The 24,247-nt window shown below is 39.2% G+C and overlaps 1 protein-coding gene across 1 annotated transcript; it reads left to right on the plus strand.

Moving 5' to 3' along the window:
* The first annotated feature begins 1,664 nt into the window (after window positions 1–1,664).
* On the plus strand, window positions 1,665–6,179 carry IFNG (interferon gamma). Its single transcript, XM_075276316.1, has 4 exons — window positions 1,665–1,790; window positions 3,234–3,308; window positions 5,043–5,231; window positions 6,039–6,179. Exons 1-4 carry the CDS (start codon window positions 1,665–1,667, stop codon window positions 6,177–6,179), a joined length of 531 nt encoding a protein of 176 aa, XP_075132417.1.
* Window positions 6,180–24,247: the final 18,068 nt, after the last annotated feature.

The raw sequence follows: 24,247 nt of genomic DNA on the forward strand, positions 1-24,247 counted from the left end.
TTTCAGAGGACACAAAGACGGACAAGTGAGGTAGTACTGCTAATGATTGTGTGTTAAACCATACTCCTAAACTTGTGCTTTGTGCCTTTTGACCACACTCTTTTCTACCAAATTTCTTTGTGCCCAAACACATGGTAATGATGCCCCCTTAGTTTCCATCACACATTATAATGTCCCCAAGTGGTCTTATATAGTATTATGCCCCTAAACGGTAAAATACCAATTTAGAGGTCTATATAACATCCCCTTTGTGTCCCCAATATAATGTTCCCTCAGTGGCCCCATTCAGTATAAGGTCTTCCAAGTGCCCCCCATTAATATAATGTCTCCTTATTGGCCTCCAAGTGATGTAATTACGCTTCAATGACTGCCACTTTATATTATATCGGAACCACCTCAGGGGACATTAAGTCATACCCCCTCAAATGGCCCGCACACAATGCCCCCTTCAGTGACCATTCAATCAATAATATAATATATGCAAATTAAAGAATAAGTTGCCACATAACTGCCTGCAAGTTCAGGCTGTAGTGTTGTCTGTGGCTTGGCGCTCATTGTACCTCTGTGCCGCAGACATCAACTCAAACCTAAATGTAGACAATGGCCCAAAACAGTTTACAGCACCCTAAAGTCTGGAGACTGAATTATTTTGGGGTCTCAGGAAATGACTTTACTATGGACGAATGCATTGGGGTTCTCTGATCTGAGAGCCAATACTACTTTGTGTTTTGTATGGAAATTACTTCTTTTTCTTGTGAAAAGTGAAATTTAAGAAAATCCACTGTAAAATCTATATCTGCTTTATATGGTGTAGTAATCTGACTCTTGATGAGATTTATTCATAGGGATACTGGGTGAATACCTTGATGGGTATCTTTTCCTATGTTGAGGCCGTGATCAATCTGTGACTATTTTAAGGCTGAGGCCCCACATTGCAATAATGCAGCTTTTTTTGTTGCAGATTTTGCTGCAGTTTTTTGAGCCAAAGTCAGGAGTGGATTCAGCAGAAAGTAGAAGTATAAAAACTTCCTATATTTCCCATTCCTTTTGCAGCCATTTTTGGCTTTGGCTCAAAAAACCACAGCAAAATCTGCAACAACAAAAGCTGCCTTTTCCGCAACGTGGGACCATAGCCTAAATGTACATGTTATGCAATTATTAAATAAAACATTTTAGCTTTTGCAAATCTGACCCTAATACTAAGCTATATATTAAAGTACTGTAGACTAATACTCTATACTGTTAAAATAGTTATTTAAATAATTTGCTTAATATTACAAAGCTATTAATTACAAATGCATAATATATAAATCCATTGACAATATTAAATCTCGGAGCTTTCTAAGGATTTCTTAATTTCCATAAGGTCTTTGTTTCTAAGGTGGGCATGTCTGCTTTGTCATTTAGAGGAAACTACATGTTCACAGCTGAAAACCCCAGAAACCAATCTACTAATAGAAACAAGAAGCACCACACGCCTATCTAACACCATCTCCTGTTTAAGCCTGTGAAATATGACTAATTGTGACGTGGTACAAAAAGTTGAAAAGTTTGTGGGGTATATATACCTGCTGTATTCTACATGAAAGACAATAGCTTCTTCACAAGAAGGTTCACCTAGACCTGATAGAAATACACTAATTTCACCTGCTTCATCCTGAGAAATGATGACCTATTTCAAGATATTTCTTCTTTATTGTGCTGTCCTTTGCTATATTGGACACATCAATGGATATAATATTGACCTTAGGACAGCACGCAATGACATTGAAAAACTGAGAAAATATTTGGTAAGTATAACCAGCATAGAAGATCATACAATATTCCACAAGACGGATCAATGCTAATACAGATAGGTCGCTCTTAACAGCTGCACATTCATATATGTAGATCGCATGCATGTATACATCATTATATGCTATCATATTTACTTGTCCCAGTTAGTGTATCATATTGTCTATTTATTTCATTACTGTTTATGAGATATTTATGTCATCGATATTCAGCATTTAGGTATTTTCTCAGCTTAAAAGTAATAGTGTTTGATCTTGAAGTTTTATTGTTGCTCTGGAACATTTGGTGGAAATTATTAACTTGTAAATGTGGTCAAAGATGTACAAGCAGCGGCACTGGGCAGGAGGAAGTGGCAAATTGTAACAGCACTTCAATATAGTGCAACATATATTTTAGTATATAATATGGTATATGTCGCTTCAGTCTCTAGCCGAGTATACAAAGCAGTGGAGGGAATCTATTAGGACTGGCATTTCCTACAATCAGTCTTAATTAAGTCCCTGATTGGTGCAAGATGATCCTAAATTAATAAAAGGCTCTGACCTCTTAACAATTTAGGCGCACTCCTTTGTGTCAGAAATGATTGGCGTAGATTTCTTGTATGAGGCTAAGGCCCCAACATTGCAGAAACACAGCTTTTTTGCTGCAGGTTTTGTTGCTTTTTTTAGCCAAATCCAAGAATACCTGCAAAAGGAATGGGAAATCTACAAAAAGTAATTGTACTTCTACCATTTGCTCAATCCACTTCTGGCTTTGGATCAAAAAACGCAACAAAAAAGCTGCATTTACGTAATGTGGAGCCTCATCCTCACTCTGCCTCTTTGGCCACATTTGGAAAAAGTGGGAGTAAGGCTCAGAAGAGACAACATGGTGCATCTTTAGCACAAAAAGGGGCCATGAACGATGCACCACAATTACCTCCATCTACATCAGGAAACTTGGGTAGAGGGGTTCATAAATTCCTCCAAGTGTCTTAATATTATGCAATATTATAGCAATTTTACTAATGCATAAGCACCATTTTTTTTTTTTTTTTTTTCTACAGTAGATGCATTAAAAGTTACATCAGGCTAAACCCTGTAAAAGTCAAGCCACCAATATTTTTTTGACATTTTGGAACCCTTATAAATGGGGACTTGGTTTTCAGGATGCATCCTATTTGACGTTTGAAAAAAAAAAAAGTCATTTTTCCGCACATGAACTTGGTAGTGACCTATGTCCTGAAATGAAAAAAGAATTTTCAGAATTTTATAAAATTCTGTAAATAGATATTGTTTCAATTTCTGTATTAGATATTAGAGCAGTGAGACAAGGGAAATGATCTTACATTTTTTATACTGTACATGTTCCACTATCTGCACTATTATAATGTTATAATTCAGTAAGTGTTTTATTATTTTCCTGCTCTTACTAGAAAATAACAATGGTTCTGTTTCTAGCTTCAGAACTCAGAAGACACAAGTGACACTGAAGACAGCGATTTTTTCTCAAAGCTTCTGGATGACTGGAAGGAGGTATGCATATAATAAGATATATAGATTATTTTATAAGCCCACAGATATTCATATTGTATTATATTGATGACAATCATTACCTGTAAACAGTGATATAGTCAGGCTTGTTTCACATCTGCATTCGGTATTCCGTTCAGGGGGTGCGCATAGGGACCCCCCGAATGGAATACCAAACGCATTGACAAGCGGTGAGCTTATGAAATTACATCAACCCCATAGACTTCATGAAATACTTGCCTCTCTGCATGACTCATGAGGACACTGCGCAGGAAACACACGGACTCCATTATAGTCTATGGGGTCCGTGTGCTTTCATAAGCTCACCGCTTGTCAATGCGTTGGGAACTCCATTCGGGGGAATGAACGGAATACGGAAAGCAGATGTGAACCAGGCCTCATAGCTAACTATATGTTTGTTCAGCAATATTTTGCTTCCATATTTGGGTTAAGTGCTGGTCATATTCTGAAGGTGTTAATTTCTGGTCAAGTATCATGCTATAAACAGCTCAACACTAAAGATTGTGAAAAGTCTACAGTAATGCAAATTTGATAGTATGCACATTCTAGGTGTAAACTAAGCAGCACTGGCATGATACAAAAGCCTACAGTAGTCTGTTTATAGATCTTAAAATATAAAATAGTGTCCTTTGATCAGGTTTAGAGATATGATACGTTTACCACATCTAAAAATCTAGCATGGAACACAATGGAGACTAAAAGCTCAAACAATATGTGGTTGGAAAAGTTCTGATGGATGTTTCACTTAAAGATAGGAACTAGAGATGAGCGAGTACTATTCGAAACGGCCATTTCGAATAGCACGCACCCATAGGAATGAATGGAAGCGGCCGGCACGCAGACTTTGCTGGCGGCCGGACGCTTAACCCCCTGCATGCTGGCTGCATCCGTTCATTCCTATGGAAACTGGAGTTTCGAATAGTACTCGCTCATCTCTAATAGGAATTACATTCTTACAAGAATCTTAGCAAGAACTGTGTGCTAGGCAGCAATGCCAGGGGTAAATGCCACTACTATTGTGCTGCCAATAACAGTAATCTTTATGGTGTCACAAAGAGTGACAATAAATATTAGTTAATCTTTTGTACTTATGCTAGACAAATATCATTATAAATATAGGGTTCAATAGCCAAATATAGCGTTGAAGGCAAAACATTTATTGCGCCATTTTATTTTATTTTGGGTACTTGTAAGCAATGATAACTTTATCTGCTACAGCTAAGAAAAATAAATACTTAGGCTTAGACCCCATGTAGCAGGACGCACCATATAAATGGTACAGGAATAATAAAAAAAAAAGCATCCGCTGTTTCCACCGCATTTTTTTCCACACTGTTTTTCACAGAAAGTCCACAGAATTTTCCTCTGCAAATTTTCTGTCCATATCATACCTATATGGAAACTGCCAGCTTTTCCGTAGGTATAATTGATATTCCGTGATTTTCAAAAGAAGCAAGCATTTTTGAAAACATGGCTTTTCTACTGCAGATTTTTTTTCTGTAATGTGTGGAGGGGATTAGCCAGAGTCCCATCCACTTTGTGGCACTATAAAACGCCCCAGCCTTAGTGAACATTGGCTTATCACATAGCTATCCCTACCTTGAATTTAGTGCATGCGTATTAGACATACTTGCTTTGCTATATGAACTTGTTAGTTTTTAGCTGTACCTATTGTTTTCTTTCTGCTTGATTCATAAAGTTACTTTAACTTCTTAGGATGGTGACAAGAAGATGGTCCTGAGCCAGATTGTTCCGATGTATCTGAAGATGCTTGAATCCATGAATTCTGCAGAACTAAAAGACAGTATTACCAATCTGATACAGATGCTTCGCACATCAAATAAAGACTTTTTGGAGAAAACGGACCAAAAAGTAAAAAAACTGAATGAACTTAAAAAAATGCAGGTATGATAAATTGTGATTATGGTAAAATGTAATTGTCCAAGACATGTTCCAACACACAGCGATAGTTTAGTAAACCTTCATGATACAATATTTAGGAATTAGCCATATTTAGTATTAAATTTACTAAACAGTCTTTAATGTCAGCGAAAAACATGACTGTTATAGTTCACTTATGATTAATGTTAAAGTTTGATAGTCTATTGGCATTGGATTCCTATGGGCTATGCCTAGTGCTCTGACCTTATTAGTTCTACTTCAAGAGGCCCTTTAAGGTTAAGGCCCGACGTAGTGAGGCAAAGCACTGCAGAAAAGACTGAGGCGGAAACGCATTGTGGTTTCTTGTGCAGTGCTTTTCACAGAAAGTCTGCAGGGGAAAACGACAGCATGCCAATTATACCTACGGAAAAGCCGGCAGTTACTGTATAGGTATAATGGAAGCAGAAAGTCCACAGCACAGCAGTTATAACATATATATATACACATATACACACACACACACCCCATTGTTTAATACAATACTTTAATGTTGCATTTTTGAGGATTTCTCTTTGAACATGTAACACCGCAATGCAAAATGGTGACATTTACATTTACGGACTGTAAGTGACATCAATAATAAAAAATAAGGACAAGAAATGGTACAAACTAATATATTTCTAGTCAATGTATACAGGGTAGATAATATACACATATTATATATACATATTATAGTACATAAAGCTAATTTATAATACCATGAATGAGAAAAAATGTACCTTAAATAAAAAACGTAAACATCAATATAGTAAACTTTCTTTATTGAAACAGGTTTCAGACATAAAAATTCAGCGTGCAGCCATCAAAGAACTATTGCGTGTTCTGCGAGATGTTTCTGCTCTTCAAGTTCCGCAAAAAACTGAGTCAAAAAAGTGCAAAAGAGAAAACGTGCGAAGAAAAAGAGGATGTTAATCGAGAAATAGTACTACGATACAGAATGCTAGCTACCGTAAATTTTAAATATATGTATATCTATTTATAATATTTATGTACCTTTAACTATAACATTTTTTAATTCAGAAGAAACCTTATTTATTTAAATTATTTGCTGCTAAAATAATAAAAGAATCTATTGTTTACAAAAAATAATTCTCTTATCTGTTGGATGCATTTACTTGTAGTACGTGAATACTCATCTGAGTCAGACTTTTCACATTGGAACAGTTTTATAGCATAAATGCATTTAATAACCAGTATTCCAGACAAACATATTTTTCATGAAACCACTGTGACAAACATAGAAATGGATATGTGGTATATCACTGTGCTGGATGAGAAATTTTCTTTTCTTCTTATCAAACAGTTAGAAAACAAGATTGAATCTAAAATTGCTGTAAACATATGCCAGAATCTTATGCAGTATTTGCTGTGCATGGGAGAGGCATAGTGTCCCATGGTTAATAAATCTTACCAAAAAAGAACAGAGAATCTGACCTTCTGTCCACACATATCAGTACAAATTGCTGATCATGAGATTGAGCAAAAATTTATGGAGCAGGGGTACCTTCAGGACTTGCTTACCCTGGAGAGGAGGTTCTTAGATAACACTTCTAGATCACATATTGATTGTTCTAAAAGGGTAACCTAATAAATACCATCCTTGGACTTACAGAATCCACGGTTCCATAAGGAAACACTGGCACAAACCCACCCACTAATAGCCAAAAATTGGGGAATCCCAACATCCTCCATTTATCTTCTTCAAATACTCACAAAGCTTAATAGTTTGGTTGGTGAGGGCAGAGGTAGGGAGTAGTACACCAAAGATAATAAAGTAAGCACCCAAAAATGTACAAGCAACAATAAAATGTAACTTTTAAACCTTATATTAAAAAAAAGTGATAAAACAGGTCCGTGGTGAACTCCTACTTATGCTAACTGCCTCTTAGTCGTAGCCTCAAATCGTGTAAGCAAGAATTCACCACGGGCATTTTTATGGCCTTTTTTAATATGAGGATTAAAAGTTACATTATATTATTCAGTTTCTGTATATTTTTGGTGCTGTATCCTACACCTTTTGCTTTGTTTAGTATTACACCCTGGAAGTCTGAGTATATTTTTTCCTAGCATCAATGCATAAGGATGTACAGAATCATGGTATTAGGATGAGCTGTAACTCTTCGTTATATCTTTGGTGTACAAAATAACATATTTACCCTATGTAATGGTACATACTTCTGTCCTCAATATGCACAATACTCTAGTGTAAATAAGATGAGCAGTTTGGAACAAATAGGGTTTGGCCTGCACTTTCCAAAAATTTTGGTTCAATCAAACCTGAACTTTTTGTGGTTTGAATTACCTGAACCAACTAAATCGGTAGCCACCATCTGATAGCATGGAGAAAGCAGTTAAGAAGAATCACATGACTTCAGGGATCAGATTGGCGTCCTCATAACACCATAACACATTTCTTGTTACCACCAGCTAACATTTATACAGAAACAGAAAGGGGTTAGAGTCCTAAAGAACCCAGAGTGTCACACAGACAACTTTTTAAAACAATGTATTTGCACTTCCAGTGTGAACCAAAGTGATTCAAACTAAATCAAGCTTTGGGTAAGAACCATTGAACCATAACCTGAATTGAACCATGAAAGGTTTGCTCATCTCTCAGTGTAATCAAAACCAATAATGTAGACTATCCATACACAAGGCAGATAGTTCAGGTCAAGGTAAAGTAATTTCATTATCTACATTCTTAAATGTCCTCATGGTCAACTATTTGAGAGAGAGACCACTCAGTGCATGAGGGATAAGTTCTCAAACCATAAATATACCATCTGGAACGAGAACTTATTTCTTCCAATTCCCCACCATTCTCATGAAGTCAGCCATAGGGAATCACAGTTAAAGTTTCAAACCTTGGAATCGATCCAGCTACTGAGGATAGGAGGAAATGGGTCTTCTAGCAAGAGAATGACTTAAAACATACAGGCAAGGCAACAAAGGAGTGGCTCAAAAAGAAGCACATTAAGGTTGTGGAGTGGCTTAGGCCAGTGATTTTCAACCAGTGTGCCGTGACACATGGTCGGGTGTGCCGCGGGGAAAGTTCCCCAAACTATGGTGCCCGCACAAGTCTCCAACTTCGACAGGGTTCCCGGCACCTTCCGTGTTGTTTCACACTGTCAGCTACACTGCAGCTGACAGTGTGAAACAACGTCCTGCAGGTTCCCTACAGGGAGCGACGGCTGAGTCTCCACTCACTATGCTAACCCCGAGCAGCATCCCTGGGAGATAGACAGGAACAGCCGCCCGCCTATCGGCTGGAGGGGGCGGGGCCACAGACGCAAGGAAAGGATTTCAGAGACACCACTGTCCTAGAGATAGCTGCGGGTATGGCTGTGACTCTGTGAGAACATTCACACAGAGAGATAAAATGAGTGTGACATTACACTGTGGGGGTCACAATGAAGGGATTTTATATTTTGGGGGCACAGCAAGGGTGAAATTATATTGTAGGGACCACAATGAGGGGATATTATACTGGGGGGGGCACAATGAGAAGAACATTGTACTGTGTGGGGACAACAAGGGGGACATGATAGTGTATTGTCACTAAGGCAATATGAGGCTGGAGTACTACAAGTACCAGCTCATATGCTGAGTATATGAGCTGGCACTTGTACTCTGGCCTCATGGCCATAGTACTTCTCATTGTACCCCTTTATATTGCAGTATATGAGCCACATAATTATCAGCGCCATATACTGTGGCGCTGTACAGTGCACATCACCACAGTATATGGCGCTGATAATTACAGTCCTATGAAAAAGTTTGGGCACCCCTATTAATCTTAATCATTTTTAGTTCTAAATATTTTGGTGTTTATAACAGCCATTTCAGTTTGATATATCTAATAACTGATGGACACAGTAATATTTCAGGATTGAAATGAGGTTTATTGTACTAACAGAAAATGCGCAATATGCATTAAACCAAAATTTGACCGGTGCAAAAATATGGGCACCTCAACAGAAAAGTGACATTAATATTTAGTACATCCTCCTTTTGCAAAGATAACAGCCTCTAGTCGCTTCCTGTAGCTTTTAATCAGTTCCTGGATCCTGGATGAAGGTATTTTGGACCATTTCTTTCTACAAAACAATTCAAGTTCAGTTAAATTAGATGGTCGCCGAACATGGACAGCCCGCTCTCAAATGATCTGAAAACAAAGATTGTTCAACATAGTTGTTCAGGGGAAGGATACAAAATGTTGTCTCAGAGATTTAACCTGTCAGTTTCCACTGTGAGGAACATAGTAAGGAAATGGAAGACCACAGGGACAGTTCTTGTTAAGCCCAGAAGTGGCAGGCCAAGAAAAATATCAGAAAGGCAGAGAAGAAGAATGGTGAGAAGAGTCAAGGACAATCCAAAGACCACCTCCAAAGAGCTGCAGCATCATCTTGCTGCAGATGGTGTCACTGTGCATCGGTCAACAATACAGTGCACTTTGCACAAGGAGAAGCTGTATGGGAGAGTGATGAGAAAGAAGCCGTTTCTGCACGTACGCCACAAATAGAGTTGCCTGAGGTATGCAAAAGCACATTTGGACAAGCCAGCTTCATTTTGGAAACAAAGATTGAGTTGTTTGGTTATAAAAAAAAGGCGTTATGCATGGCGTCCAAAAAGAAACAGCATTCCAAGAAAAACACTTGCTACCCACTGTAAAATTTGGTGGAGGTTCCATCATGCTTTGGGGCTGTGTGGCCAATGCCAGCACCGGGAATCTTGTTAAAGTTGAGGGTCGCATGGATTCCACTCAGTATCAGCAGATTCTTGAGAATAATGTTCAAGAATCAGTGACGAAGTTGAAGTTACGCCGGGGATAGATATTTCAGCAAGACAATGATCCAAAACACCGCTCCAAATCCTCAGGCATTCATATGCAGAGGAACAAGTACAATGGCCATCCCAGTCCCCAGACCTGAATTAAATAAGTATAAAAAATAGGGTGCACTGAGCGGATCGGCAATTAAAGTGGGTATACCACAAGTAGATTTACAACAAGGTTCCTATGAGCGGCAGTTCTATTTACGTCCCTTTGAACAGGGGAGCGACAAAAATCAAACAATAAACCAATTTGGGTATAACCCAATAAAATATATAGAAAACTGCGCTGAACCTATATCTATAAAAAACAGATTTTTTATTGAAGACACTTAGTAAAAACACACACGACGCTGATATGCCAGCGTTTCGGGGTAACCACCCCCTTTCTCAAGTGATACAAGGTAGGAGCAAAGTTGAACCTTAAAAAAACATATAAAACAAAAAATACAAATAAGAAAAAATCCCTTAACAATCGGTTTCCCGCATCAATTATAAATAAAGAATTTGTATCAACAATGTATAAAAATATATAAAAATGTCTCAATCAAAACATTTCAATATAGAGCATATGACAATACATAGATAAAATTCAAAGTATGTATATCATGTGTATAGCAACCGTATTTTATAAAGACTTTGCACAGATTTCATTGTCATAGAATACTATTGTAATTCATTACAAAAAGTAGGTACCTGTGGTCCAATGATAGGCAGGTCTGCAGTGCTCAATCCTATGTCTGTCAATATTGATGACACTCTAGCATGTAGAGGTATCTTATACTATGAAAAGCCCGCGAATTGAAAGTGCACGTGCTTTTCCCGATCACCTGATTCTTTTAAAATAATATAAAAAGTCTGAAAATCCCCCAGACTATATGCTTTCTGGGCTTATCTTCATTGAGTTATGGGGTAAGATTAGAAAAATATATATATCCGATGTCTAATACTTCCCATTTTCTCCCGTCTTTAATATGTAATTATTCTCTTGTCGCGTCCCGTTGTTATGCGCATGCGCATTAGTCATGCCTCATAGCGAGGCTTGAATATGGTTGGATCGCAAGTACTAAATGAGGCTTGGATGTCGCTGGACCGCAAGCGCTGGGTTGGCGCATGCGCATCCAGTTAAATCATACGGGAAGCCGTTCTGTTTGTGGCTAGGATGCCGATCGCTATTTTTCTTGTTTATTTTTCAGAATGGAATGCTGGATGAAAACCAGGACCAGAAGAACACCAATCCCGCAAACCACCACTGGTAAGTATAACTATTACCTATTTATTAGTGGTTATAATTAGGGATAGAAGGACAATAAACTTATTATATAGTTTTTTCAAGAGAAAAGGAAGAAGTCAAGCATATTGATTAGTATTTCTAATACCAGAATTATGTTATTTGCAGCAATTTATAGCTTGTGGTGTGACTTAGTGTATAAAAATTATATATACTGTAGGGCCACATATTCCTGTGTAGTTTGTTCCATAAAATGTTGCCCATTAATTTATGTCTGTTTACTCTTTCACTGTATTATTAATTATATGAGATATCCTCTAATGACTCATTTAAACCTTCTGGGATCAATGTTTGTAATTTATAGATCCAATACATTTCTTTCTTTTTCAGAAGGTCAAATCTATTAGAAAAGTCAATTGGAATTTGTTCTAACGGTGTAATTATGAAATCTTTAAACTCACTGTTGTGTTTACTTTTAGCATGTCTGGAAATGCTATGTTTTTCGTACCCATTTAGCACATTAGATCTGTGTTTGTTCATTCTTTCGCGTAAGCGCATAATGGTTCGGCCAACATATTGAAGGCCACACGGGCACATCATTACATACACAACATATGAAGAGGCGCAGTCTAATTTGGTTTTTATTGGAAATGATTCTCCGGTTGCCGTGCTAATTATTTCTGTAGTGTTATGGGAAATGTTGAGGCAACATTTACATTTCCGGCTACCACATCTAAAACTCCCTTTTTTGGGGGCAGAACTGTGTTTGTCTATAGAGCTGCCTATCTCCCTTATCTTGCTAGGGGCGACTATACTTTTAACTGTTCGTGCTCTCCTAAAAGTTAACCCAGGTTGTTTCGGTATTGTTTCTTTTAAATATTTATCATTTTGTAGGATGTGCCAGTGTTTCCCTAGTATAGTTCTAATTGATCTGTGTGCAATGCTATAGGTAGTTATGAAATTATATTTATATGATTCAGACTCTTTTTTTGTCTTAGGGATAAGGCATTCTGTTTGTGTAAGTCCCTCGGCTTTTTTCTTTGCTGCTTGAATGATTGATCTTGGATACTTTTTCTCTTTAAATCTATTGGTAATTATTTCACTCTGTGTGATAAAATCATTATCATTAGTACAATTTCTCCTAATCCTTTTGTTCTGGCTGAATGGTATATTCTTTTTCCACTTGTGGTAATGAAGGCTATCGTAACGACCTGAATATCATTGAACATCTGTGGGATGATTGGAAGCGGGCTGTCCATGCTCGGCGACCATCTAACTTAACTGAACTTGAATTGTTTGTCCAAAATACCTTTATCCAGGATCCAGGAACTGATTAAAAGCTACAGGAAGCGACTAGAGGCTGTTATCATTGCAAAAGGAGGATCTACTAAATATTAATGTCACTTTTCTGTTGAGGTGCCCATACTTTTGCACCGGTCAAATTTTGGTTTAATGCATATTGCACATTTTCTGTTAGTACAATAAACCTCATTTCAATCCTGAAATATTACTGTGTCCATCAGTTATTAGATATATCAAACTGAAATGGCTGTTGCAAATACCAAAATATTTAGAACTAAAAATGATTAAGATTAATAGGGGTGCCCAAACTTTTTCATAGGACTGTATGTGCTCATATACGTGGGACTGTATGTATGAATTTACATGGAACTGTATATATATATATATATATATATATATATATATATATATATATATATATATATTACATGGGATTGTATATATGAGGGCGTTATCCTTTTTTATTTCACTTTTTTAAAATAAATAATTTATTGAAAGGACCTCTGCCAGGCATATTTCACTCTTGAGGGCTTCAAAAGCAGCTCTTGTGGTGATAAGAAGCTGACTTAACCCCTTAACGCTAAATCTGTACGTCAGGGAATGTGGTTAGTTCCTGCATTCCCACGTGCATGTACGTGATGGAGATCGCACAGCCTCAGAAGCAGAGCCTGTGCGATCTCCATGGGAGGCCGGCTGTATCTGACAGCCAGGCTTCCCCTGTAGCAGCAGGGACAGTGATTGCACCGACCCCCCCTGTTTAACCCTTAAAGTGCCATGATCCATAGTGATCATGGCACCCTAGGGGTTTGGCGGGGAGTCTGTGTTAGCTGTAATTTACAGCTACACGCTGCTCCTTCATCCCTCCCCCCATCAGAGAGAGCTCCAATGGGGGGAGGGTTAACCCCTTGGATGCTGGGACGAGAGGAAGCTAGTCTATGCATCTGCATAGCTTACAGGCTTATAACCTTACAGGCTCATCACAAATATGACATGGCGTCCAGATTCCAAACATCTAAATCTCAAAAAGCGAAATAGCGCTCTTTCCATTCTGAGCCCCGCCATGTTCCCATACAGCAGATTATGGCCACATATGGGGTATTGCCGTGTTCAGGAGAAATTGTGTAACAACCTGTGGGGGGCTTTTTCTCCTTTAACCCCTTGTGAAACTGAAAACTTTGGGGATAAAGGGACATTTTAGTAATTTTTCATTGACACATTCCAATGTTAGTGAAAACTGTGAAACGGACGTAGGGTGAAAATGCTCACTACACCCCTTGTTGAATTCTGTGAGGGGTGTAGTTTCTAAAATGGGGTCACTTTTGGGGGGTTTTCATTGTTTTGGTACTCTAGGAGCTCTGCAAATTAACATGACGCATTATAACTATTCCAGCAAAATCTGCTTTTCAAACTCCCAGTGTCGCTCCTTCCCTTCCCTGCTTGAATTGACTCTAGTGGCGTAGAACTTGACAGCCGGCTCTATTCTACTTATAGAGAAAGCTGAGTGCTACGTCACTAGTGTCAATTCAAGCAGGAAATGCAGACCATAGTAATATAAGTTATTATTCCACACATACAGCTCTCACGGAGTTCACTTTTGGGGGTTTTAAATCAGCTTCTTGTGATCAAAGAGCTGCTTTTAAAGCCCTTAAGAGTGAAATATGCCTGGCAGAGGTCCTTTAAGTGTGGCAGATAATGTAATACTCTTCTATTTTAGTGTGTGGCTGCGCACACTATCTCAGCAGTGATGGAGAAGTATTTGAGAATGGAAAAGGCAAATGCCGAACAGGATGAAGGCCCTAGTATGAGAGGTCCACAAAAGAAAAAAGACAAGACGGTGAGCTCAAGGCAATACAGTGAAAGCTATCTTTCATTTGGATTTACTTTCACTGGGGATGCGACAGCACCAACACCACTGTGCTTGGTGTGTGGTGAGAAGCTATCCAATAGCGCCATGGTGCCAAGCAAGCTTAAACACCATCTCGAAACGAAACACCCTTCCGTTCAAAACAAGCCGATGGAGTATTTTGTACGCTTACGTACAAACAATGAGAAAGGAGCAACTTTTTTGAGAAAAAGCACAAAGGTAAATGAGAGAGCCCTCAAAGCTAGCTACCTTGTTGCTGAACTCATAGCTAAATCAAAAAAGTCCCACACTGTGGCAGAAACATTAATACTGCCAGCTTGTAAAGCTATTGTAAATGAGATGCTTGGCCCTGACGCAGCCAAAGAGATAGCTAAAGTGCCTCTCTCTGATAACACAATTGCCAGACGGATTGATGACATGTCTGCGGACATTGAAACAGTTGTTTTGGAAAAGGTGCGCATCAGTAAGAAATTTGCCTTGCAACTTGATGAGTCGACGGATATCAGTGGACATTGTCAGCTGTTGGCCAATGTGCGTTTTGTGGATGGAGAAGCCATTAGAGAAAACTTCCTATTTTGCAAGGCACTGCCAGAAAAATCAACAGGAGAGGTAATATTCCAGGTCACATCGGAATATCTTGATAAAAGTGGGCTTACATGGGAAAACTGCACAGGTGTCTGCACTGATGGAGCCGCAGCCATGGTTGGGCGCATCAAAGGCTTTGTAAGTAGGGTTAAAGAAAGAAACCCAGATGTTCTTGTTACCCACTGTTTCTTGCACCGTGAGGCCCTCGTTGCAAAGACCTTACCAGCAGATCTAGCTCCTGTGTTGGATGATGTTGTGCGCATAGTGAACTTTGTGAAGACGCGACCTTTGAGATGTCGCTTATTTGCGTCTTTGTGTGCAGAAATGGGAGCGGAACATAAAATCTTATTGCTCCACACGGAGGTCCGGTGGCTGTCACGCGGCAAAGTGCTGGCCCGTGTATGAGTTGCGACAGGAACTTAAAATATTTCTGACAAACGAGACGTCCGATTATTCAAAGCTGCTTGCAAGTGATGAGTGGTGTGCAAAGCTGGCATACCTGGCTGATATATTTCAATATCTGAATGAACTGAACACATGGATGCAAGGCCGAAATGAAAACCTGCTTACAAGCACTGATAAAATGAACGGATTCCGTTTAAAGGTGCAGCTCTGGCAACAACATGTGCAGGGTGGCAACCTTCAGATGTTCCCGCTCGCCGAGAAACTGCATGATGGTGATTGGCAGACATTTGAAAACTCTTGAGGAGAAGTTGTCGTTTTATTTCTCTTCAGCCTTCACAGAATGCCTTGACTGGGTTAGGGACCCATACAGCTCATTATCCGTTGCTGGAAAGGACATGACTTTAAAAGAGCAAGAGGAACTCATTGAACTGAAGCAAGATCGCGGTTTAAAGCTAAAGTTTGCTGATCTTCCTTTGGACAGTTTTTGGTTATCTGTTGCCAAGGAGTTCCCTATTCTGGCCAACAAAGCTATTTTGACATTGCTCCCATTTTCAACCACATATCTATGTGAGCTGGGCTTCTCAAGCTTGACTGCGATAAAAACTAAAAACAGGGAGAGACTGAGAAATGTTGAGGAAGAGCTTCGTGTGTGTCTTTCCACCATTCCTGCCAGGATATCCCTTTTGTGTTCATCGAAACAGGCCCAGGTTTCACACTGAGTGAGTATAAATACATTTAGAATCTATATTATTAACTATATGTATAATATGTACTGTTTTAGTGTCATTTTGTGCCATTTTGGTTGGTGGTGTGCCCCGGGATTTTTTAAGTGTAAAAAGTGTGCCGCGGCTCAAAAAAGGTTGAAAATCACTGGCTTAGGCAGTCTCCAGACCTTAATCCCATAGAAAACTTATGGAGGGAGCTGAACCTCCCAGTTGCCAATCGACAGCCTCAAAATCTTAATGATTTAGAAACTATCTGCAAAGAAGAGTGGACCAAAGTTCCTCCTGACATGTTCGCAAACCTCATCATCAACTACAAAAAACCTATGACTGCTGTGTTTGCCAACAGGGGTTTTGCCACCAAGTATTAAGTCTTGTTTGCTAGAGGGCTCAAATACTTATTTATCTATCATGTCCCATAGTGGCCCCACAACACACTATAATGTCCCACACTGGCCTCTGCAGTATTATGTACCACAGTAGCCCCTGCACACAGTATTATATCCAATTCTGGCTCCTCCACACACTATTATGCCCCATAGTGGCCTCTCCACACAGTATTAGGCCCCATAGTGGACCATCCACAAACTATTATTATACTCTGGGGTCTTTTCATACCCCAGAGTATAATGATCGGAGACCCAGGGGAAGTCACAAATATAAAAACCACTGTTATTCACTCCTTCTGGAAGCTGGCACACTCCCTGCTGCTTCTTTGGCCGGAGTAGAAGAACCAGGACGTGCCGGGAAGACATTGGGGGCATCAAGGAGGACAGGTGAGTATTTTTTTATTTTTTTAACAGCCCTAGCTGATTTAAAAGTTAAAGGGGTTGTCCAATTTTGCCTGGACAACCCCTTTAACTGTCCACTGCTGACTTGCTGTCCTATCTATGTTTGTCTATTGAATTCTATTCTAGCACTACTAATCTGCCTATGTATAACTATTGCTTGTTTCTCTAAGTAGTCCCATATCTATTGTTCAGTTTTCTCACTTGTGATGCCTATAGCCTAGCTAGTAGGACAGCTCTGAGATGCAGTGAGATAGAACACTGATTTACAATATATAGATGTCTTAGCATTTCAACCATTACACCAACTGAAACGGAGTAGTGTAGTAGTGTCCAACCTTTTATACAGCATATGACATCAGCACTATAAGGTCCACCTGCCACTATCTATTGGCTGAGTCTGTTAGATGTTGCTATCACGTGAGTCACTGCACATATGACACTATTTGCTCTATATTTCCTGGTCTAACGCATGGCAGTGGCCATTTTTTCAGGGCTTGACCATTTTTTGTTTATCCGAAACAAATCACCATTTGCTTGGTTTAATTAAAAATGGAACAATTTGGAATATTCAGAATGAACCTGACTTGTTATGAACAGATTTGCCCTCTCTAGTCTAAATATGTTCTATGTTGGCTTTTGCCTCTATCACCTGATGGCGTCTCCAATCATGACGGGGTGGTGGAGGGGTCACAATGATTATGTTATAGGTACAATATAAGATTATGCACAGAGAGATCCGAGATCCTGTACACAAATGGAATCAATATCTATTATGGATTCATTTCATTCATTTAAACTTGGTAACAAATGACAATATTGTGGAATGACTTATAAACAGTGCTTAAATTGTGCCGAAACGCTCCGGAACTCAGTTCCATCATAATCACAAACTGTCTTTCAGCACTATAAAGAAATCCAAGCCTCAATAATTGAATGTGTCTGAAGCTCTTACATTATAAGTGTAGAAATATTTTAAATTCAAAAGCGACAATAACTTTTATCATCTGTTTAATAATAGTTAACCATTAACAATCATTTGAAGACAGTAGTCGCACTTATAACCTTTTTACGCATCTATACACGTATCAACTATCACCGATGTCGTAACTCTGTACTCTCCTGCTTGCTTTCAACTTTGCACTAAGAATGCTCTGCATACGCTTTGGCAACACTGTAAACACTTGATTCAAAGGTGGGAACTGGATAACAGCCACTTCTGTTGTAGTTAGAACGTGAATTATTTGCACGTCAAAGTCTTCTTTGAATTAGTGTTGTATGTGCAGGTAATTGTACAGTCGTGTCAGGGAAAAGATCAGCTGATGAAACTGCATGGCGCAAAAGAGAACTGGCTCCAGAACTTCAGTGTCTAGCAATCTGGGACTTACTCAACTAGGTAAATTTAACTTGCAGTATAAATGTGCTCTGAAGATTTAATAGGTATTTATTTAAAGTGGCTTATTACTAATCATTTCTCTTCTTTTGCAAATTTAATGTTAAACAATGTTTTATTGTAATGTTTGGTATTGCAAATTAGAAGCTATTTGTTAATTATTCCTAAATTCCTCCTAATTTTTTTTCCCAATTTAAGCACTGCTTATAAAGATTCTGCATATTAGCATAAACTTCAGTTAAATCCATTGTTTACCTCTGCTTTGTAACTTAAATGGCATTTTGTTGTCTTTGAGAAGGGTACTTCCCAAAACTTTTTTGGGTGGGTTTTTGTTAAAAATCCAATTTTACCTTCTTTAAACCACTTGAGGGGACATTATATTATGTGGAGCCACTAAGGGGACACTAGATTAGGTTGGTTCCTAAACCTGCGACAGGCCTACCCCCAGGGTACATCCTGCGGTCTCTGGGGGGGGGGTGTGCAGCAGTGAGAGCCCACATAATGGTAGTATGTGGGGTTTGACACCCACAATCTACTATTATACTCTGGAATCTCATCAGACTCTCATTGTATAACTATTGGAGGCCCAGAGAGGTGAGTAAACAAACTGTGTGACTCACCTCTTCTGGGCCTGGTGTGGGCCAATGCCCTCTTCAGGCCTATTCTCGAGTGATGTCAGGGTCTGCTGAGGCCTTAGTGGTCTTGTGGGTCAAGTGGCGTAATGTTGCACAGCACAAATTGTGCACTCCACCTCACTTGTCTGTCTTTGTTGTTTTAAGAGGGTGTAGCCACTTATGGAACTTTTTCATTGGCCCCACCAATGTGTCAAAATGTCCCTGCAAAACATGATAGTAGTTGATAAATGAAGCCATATTAAATACTGACAGGAGATGTAGAATCTCATTATACTTATCTGCTTCACATAGATGGTTTGAGTATTATTAGGTAGTTTCCTCGAGGACCAGAACAACAGACAAATGGACTGCTAAAATACCGTAAACCATTGGAGACTCCAACACAGATATTAACCAAGCCATACAGGCTTTTTAAATGTAACACATTCCCTTGTCATCTACTACTGCCGGAGAATACCTCTTTCATGTAAACCATCACTGATTTTCAAATAAAACACTTTCCCCTCATTTGTATTTTAATTAAACTTTCATTTTCACAAAAAATAGGGCTCCAAAGCTGAATAAGAGAGGTATATTTGGAAACTGTAGAATTGCCTCTACAAGGTTCTCCAATTGGCTCAGGAGTAGGATTATGACATGGGAATAATAAAGCAATTGTTTAGAGAGAGTATGGCTTCCAGTACTTGGCAATAAAGAATACCAATGATACTGTTGATTATAGATGTGCACCATTACAGATAATGCCCTTACTTGGAAGTCAATGGATTGCTGTTAGTGTTTGCTTCTGCTCTTTACCAATTCAGTTCTAGCCACTACATGTTATAAATGCCTTTTTTTTTTAGGTTTTTTGTTGTTGAACTTGCTTTAATAACTCCTGTAAAACTCATTACACCAAAATCAAGCAAATTGTTTTCTGCATGTTCTCTGGTATACATGAGACAGTAAAGACTAACTTCTTTAAATAGTACATCTTTTTATACCTCTAATTTTCATTGTTGTTTTTATTAAAATGACATAAACATGCACTAATATGTGGAAAAAAATATTCTATATTATGCTATGTTCACATATGCACCTGGTAGTCATCTCTTGTTTAAAAAAAAAAAAAACAAAACAATGTATTCATGAAAAAAACTGATACAAACTGTTACACAGCACTTACCATAATCTGTCTTTTTTTTATTTTTATAAATCCGTCATTGGGTATCTGTCACAAAAGTGTCTGTTAGTGTCTATTTTTTGGCAGATTTCTATTTGTGTTAGGGACATCAAAGGGGGCCATCAGAGTATGTTGTAGAGATCCAAATCAAAGGTCATAAGATCAGGCAGGCCTGGAGAAGTCACACAAACACACAGTTGATGATGTATCTAGTGGCTTTTAATTTAATGGCGGGGGGAAGTAGTTTAAGTACAGTGTACAGACAAAGAACAGGTTGGACTCAGGGGCGTAACTACCGTGGTAGCAGCAGTAGCAGCTGCCACAGGGCCCGGGCCATTAGGGGGCCCAGTGACCGCCGCTACCGCTGCGGTTTTTTTAAAATAGGCAGTTACGGGCCCTATTCACTTGCCGATCCTGGCTGGGCCGGGATCGGCAAGTGACACCGCGGGCCCCACAGGGGCTATCATTATACTCGGGGGTCTTTGCAGACCCCCGAGTATAATGACCGGCGGATCGGGAGAGGTAATGGAACATAACAAACACTGTTACTTACCTCTCCGCGATCCTGCCAGGCCTCCGTCCTACTGTTGTCTGACGTCTCTGACGTCACATGAACCCGGCATGCTTCCCGGGTCATGTGACGTCCGACGTCATTAAAGAAGGACGCGAGAGGAGGACAGCACAGCACAGGAGCCGGGGAACAGGTAAGAAGCAACAGTGGGTTGTTTTTTTTATGTTTTTATTCCCCGGGTCTCCGATTATTATACTCTGGGGTCTGAAAAGACCCCAGAGTATAATAATTGTTTATGGGTGTCCACAGAGGGACACTATTGGATTTAATACTGTGTGCAGGGGCCACTATGGGGTTAATACTGTGTGCAGGGGCCACTATAGGGGTTAATACTGTGTGCAGGGGCCACTATAGGGGTTAATACTGTGTGCAGGGGCCACTATTGGGGTTAATACTGTGTGCAGGGGCCACTATTGGGGTTAATACTGTGTGCAGGGGCCAGTAAGGGACATAATAGAGTGCGGAGGAGGGGGTCGGTCGAGGTCTTCGGCGTCAGTTGGGATGGGGGGGGGCCCCCCATGTCAAAAGTTCGCCACGGGGCCCCGCCATTCCTAGTTACGCCACTGGTTGGACTAGTATAATTAGCATAACATGATTGGTTGTAAAGTTGTAAGATAGTTCTGGCACATGGCTATTGGATAAGGTACAATAGGACCTACATCTCATTATAGTTTCCAGGACGGAGGATGAGCTCCAGACCATGGAATATTCCCACCATTGATACGGTTCGTTATATCATGTTTCATTTCTTGCAAAATATTCATACCTAATATAAGAGATTTGCATTCATTGACCTTGTAATAGAAAACAGAGCTAAATATATACAGGACTTTTTGTATTTCTGTTAATGAGGCCAAAGGATCTTGAACTGAAATGATAATATCTGCAAATAGGCCGATTTTGTGTAGAGTATTGTCAATATTTATTCCTTGGATACACTGCTTTGATCTGAGAAGTTGGGCTAGTGGTTCCAACACTAGTTTGAAAATAAAGGGAGAGAGGGGAAACCCCTGATGGGATCTGTTGGTTACTATGAAAGGCTTAAATAATAAATCATTTGTTAATATTTTAGCTGAGGGATTAGTGTATAGAGCTATAATATTGTAATATTATTGTAATATTACTGAAAATCTGATTTTTTCCAATACTTGGAAGGCCAATTTAATTTATCAAATGCCTCTTCGGCATCTAATGAAAGGAATAGGGAGGGTGTTTTTGTGTGTTTTACCTAAACAATCATATTCATGTTTCATCTGGTGGTGTCAGTTGCTTGTCTGTGCAGATCCATTTTATTTTTAAGTCCCGTATTTTTTATCCTTCTAACCATTGAAGTTAAAGTAGTGTTCTTTTAGGTTGGTTAAATTTTGATCGTATTTGTACAGTAACACTGTTCTTAACTCTTCTGAGTTAGTCCCAGGTGGGTAAAGTAGTCTTGGTTTTATTGTTGCTTTCTGATTAAATTATATGAGCTATTTTATTTTTAAGTTGGATATTTCTATCCTTCTGGAATTTAAGCTATAGTAGTCTTCCTTTAGTTTAGTTAAGGTTTGTTCGTATTTGTACAGTAGCCTGCTCTTAACTCTTCTGAGTTAGTTCTAGCTGGGTAAAGTAGTCTTGGTTTGAGTTGTTTTTGGGAGAGTCCAAGATTGCATCTCTTATCCTGATAGTATGAAAGATATTTGGTGTTAAGTAAGTTTCATTGCTTTGGCTTCAAGGTGAGCCAACAGATGAGGAGTATGCTTGAGATGACAAATCAATACTAGAGATGAGCGAGTAGTACTCAATCGAATACTACGGTATTCGAAATACTTGTACTCGATCGAGTACCACTCGCTGTTCGAATGTAAAAGTTTGATGCAGAATCAGCATTGATTGGCCGAATGCTATACAGTCAGCCAATCAACACTGGTTCTTCTCCTACCTTTAGAAGTCTTCTCCGTGCAGCTTCCCCACGGCGTCTTCCGGCTCTTCATTCACTCTGCCAGGCATCGGGCCTGGGCAGAGCCGACTGCGCATGTCCGCTTGTAATGCGGGCACTACCCCTGTTGTCTTCAACATAAAAGTCAGTTTTGAGAGGTTCCCCTTAGTTCTTCTGCCTCTAGTCATGTTCCTTCAGATATAACCAGAGGAGCATGTTTAATGACAGTTTGGCTGAGAGGATAGTAAAGACCAAGAGGTTGTTCAAGGTATTGATTTCTCATATAAATAGGTCAGCTAATAGAATGTCCACTTTATGATTTGCAGATTTTGCTCCAGGTATATACACAAAAAAAGAAGTATATTTTTATATCTTGTTGAATAGTGTATGATTTCCTGGGGTGTTATTTTAAAGCGTAATGTTGTGGGTAAAGTCAGGTGGCCTCAATAGCTGTAGTCCCCAGAAGTTGTAGATAGAGGTAACAAGGTTACTTCTAGGTAGATTCAGAAAGTTTAGTTTGTGGTACTGCACACAGTTATATACATATAGCTAATGTTAAGTTCAAGATATAGTCATCTGCATAAAATCCACATTAAAGTATAGACAGCAGTGGTTATATATTTGATTTTTAACCAGTGGTTTTATGTGGGTTTTGATTGCAGAGAATGGTTTTGTAGTGGCTTTGAAACAAAAGCTCAGATGTAATATCTATTTTACTGTGATGAAATAAGTATTGCAAGGTGTATTTAGTGCGATGTCTTTAAAATGAGCATGCATCTGCAACTTTGAGTATGCAGCTCCTCTATTAATATTTATAACTTGGTCTTCAAAGATTAGAAGGAATAATTTGCCAGGAAAACGTAATGTGGAGCTCAGCGGTGTTGTCTAATGTCTCTGAGATGGCAGATATATTTAACCCCTTCCCAGCATCCATAATAGTATGCTGGTTGCCGGTATTAAAATATGACGGCTTCTCAGGAGCTGAGCTGCAGCCATAGCCGTTGGGTCTCTGCTGTATTATACATAAGACACCCAAGGCAGAAGACACGCCCACGATCAGTGCATTAGCCTCCCCCCCTGCAATAGAAGTGCTGATATTCTGCAATGCACTAGTATTTCAATGCATTGCATTAGTGATCACACTCCCTGGGATCAAGAGCCATAGGGAGTCTAATAAATGCAATAAAAAAAGGTAAAACATTAAATATATATATTGTGAGAGAGTGAAGAGTGTGGTCTGGGAAGACAGGTATGTCCCAGCCAGGCAGCTAAAGGGTGTTTGGTAAAGACCCTCACCAGGGAGGTCAGCTGACTAATCAAGGCCTGATAATAGTCTGTGTTAAGACTGGAAAGTGTGGCACCACACTGACAGAGCTGACTTGTTCAGACTGAACATACAAAGCAGGTACTATGCCACCCATTGTTGTTGCCAAGGTGGGAGTCTGGTAGCCAGTCTTCTATATAGACAGGGAGAAGATTGTGTTTAGTTTAGTTCTCAGTCGAGAAGGGCTTTGTTTTGTTTATTTGAGCCTTTGCAAAGGCAATTAATGCACTGCAAGCGAATAAAGCCTGAACTT

Source organism: Leptodactylus fuscus, chromosome 5, assembly GCF_031893055.1.
Source record: "Leptodactylus fuscus isolate aLepFus1 chromosome 5, aLepFus1.hap2, whole genome shotgun sequence".
Classification (NCBI taxonomy): Eukaryota; Metazoa; Chordata; class Amphibia; order Anura; family Leptodactylidae; genus Leptodactylus; species Leptodactylus fuscus.

Excerpts from the sequence above, each read along its gene's own strand:
- IFNG (XM_075276316.1), top strand. The coding sequence starts at position 1,665 with ATGATGACCTATTTCAAGATATTTCTTCTTTATTGTGCTGTCCTTTGC. Across the intron at positions 3,309-5,042 it reads TTCTGGATGACTGGAAGGAG|GATGGTGACAAGAAGATGGT; the intron begins GTATGCATATAA and ends TTAACTTCTTAG. Across the intron at positions 5,232-6,038 it reads ATGAACTTAAAAAAATGCAG|GTTTCAGACATAAAAATTCA; the intron begins GTATGATAAATT and ends TTATTGAAACAG.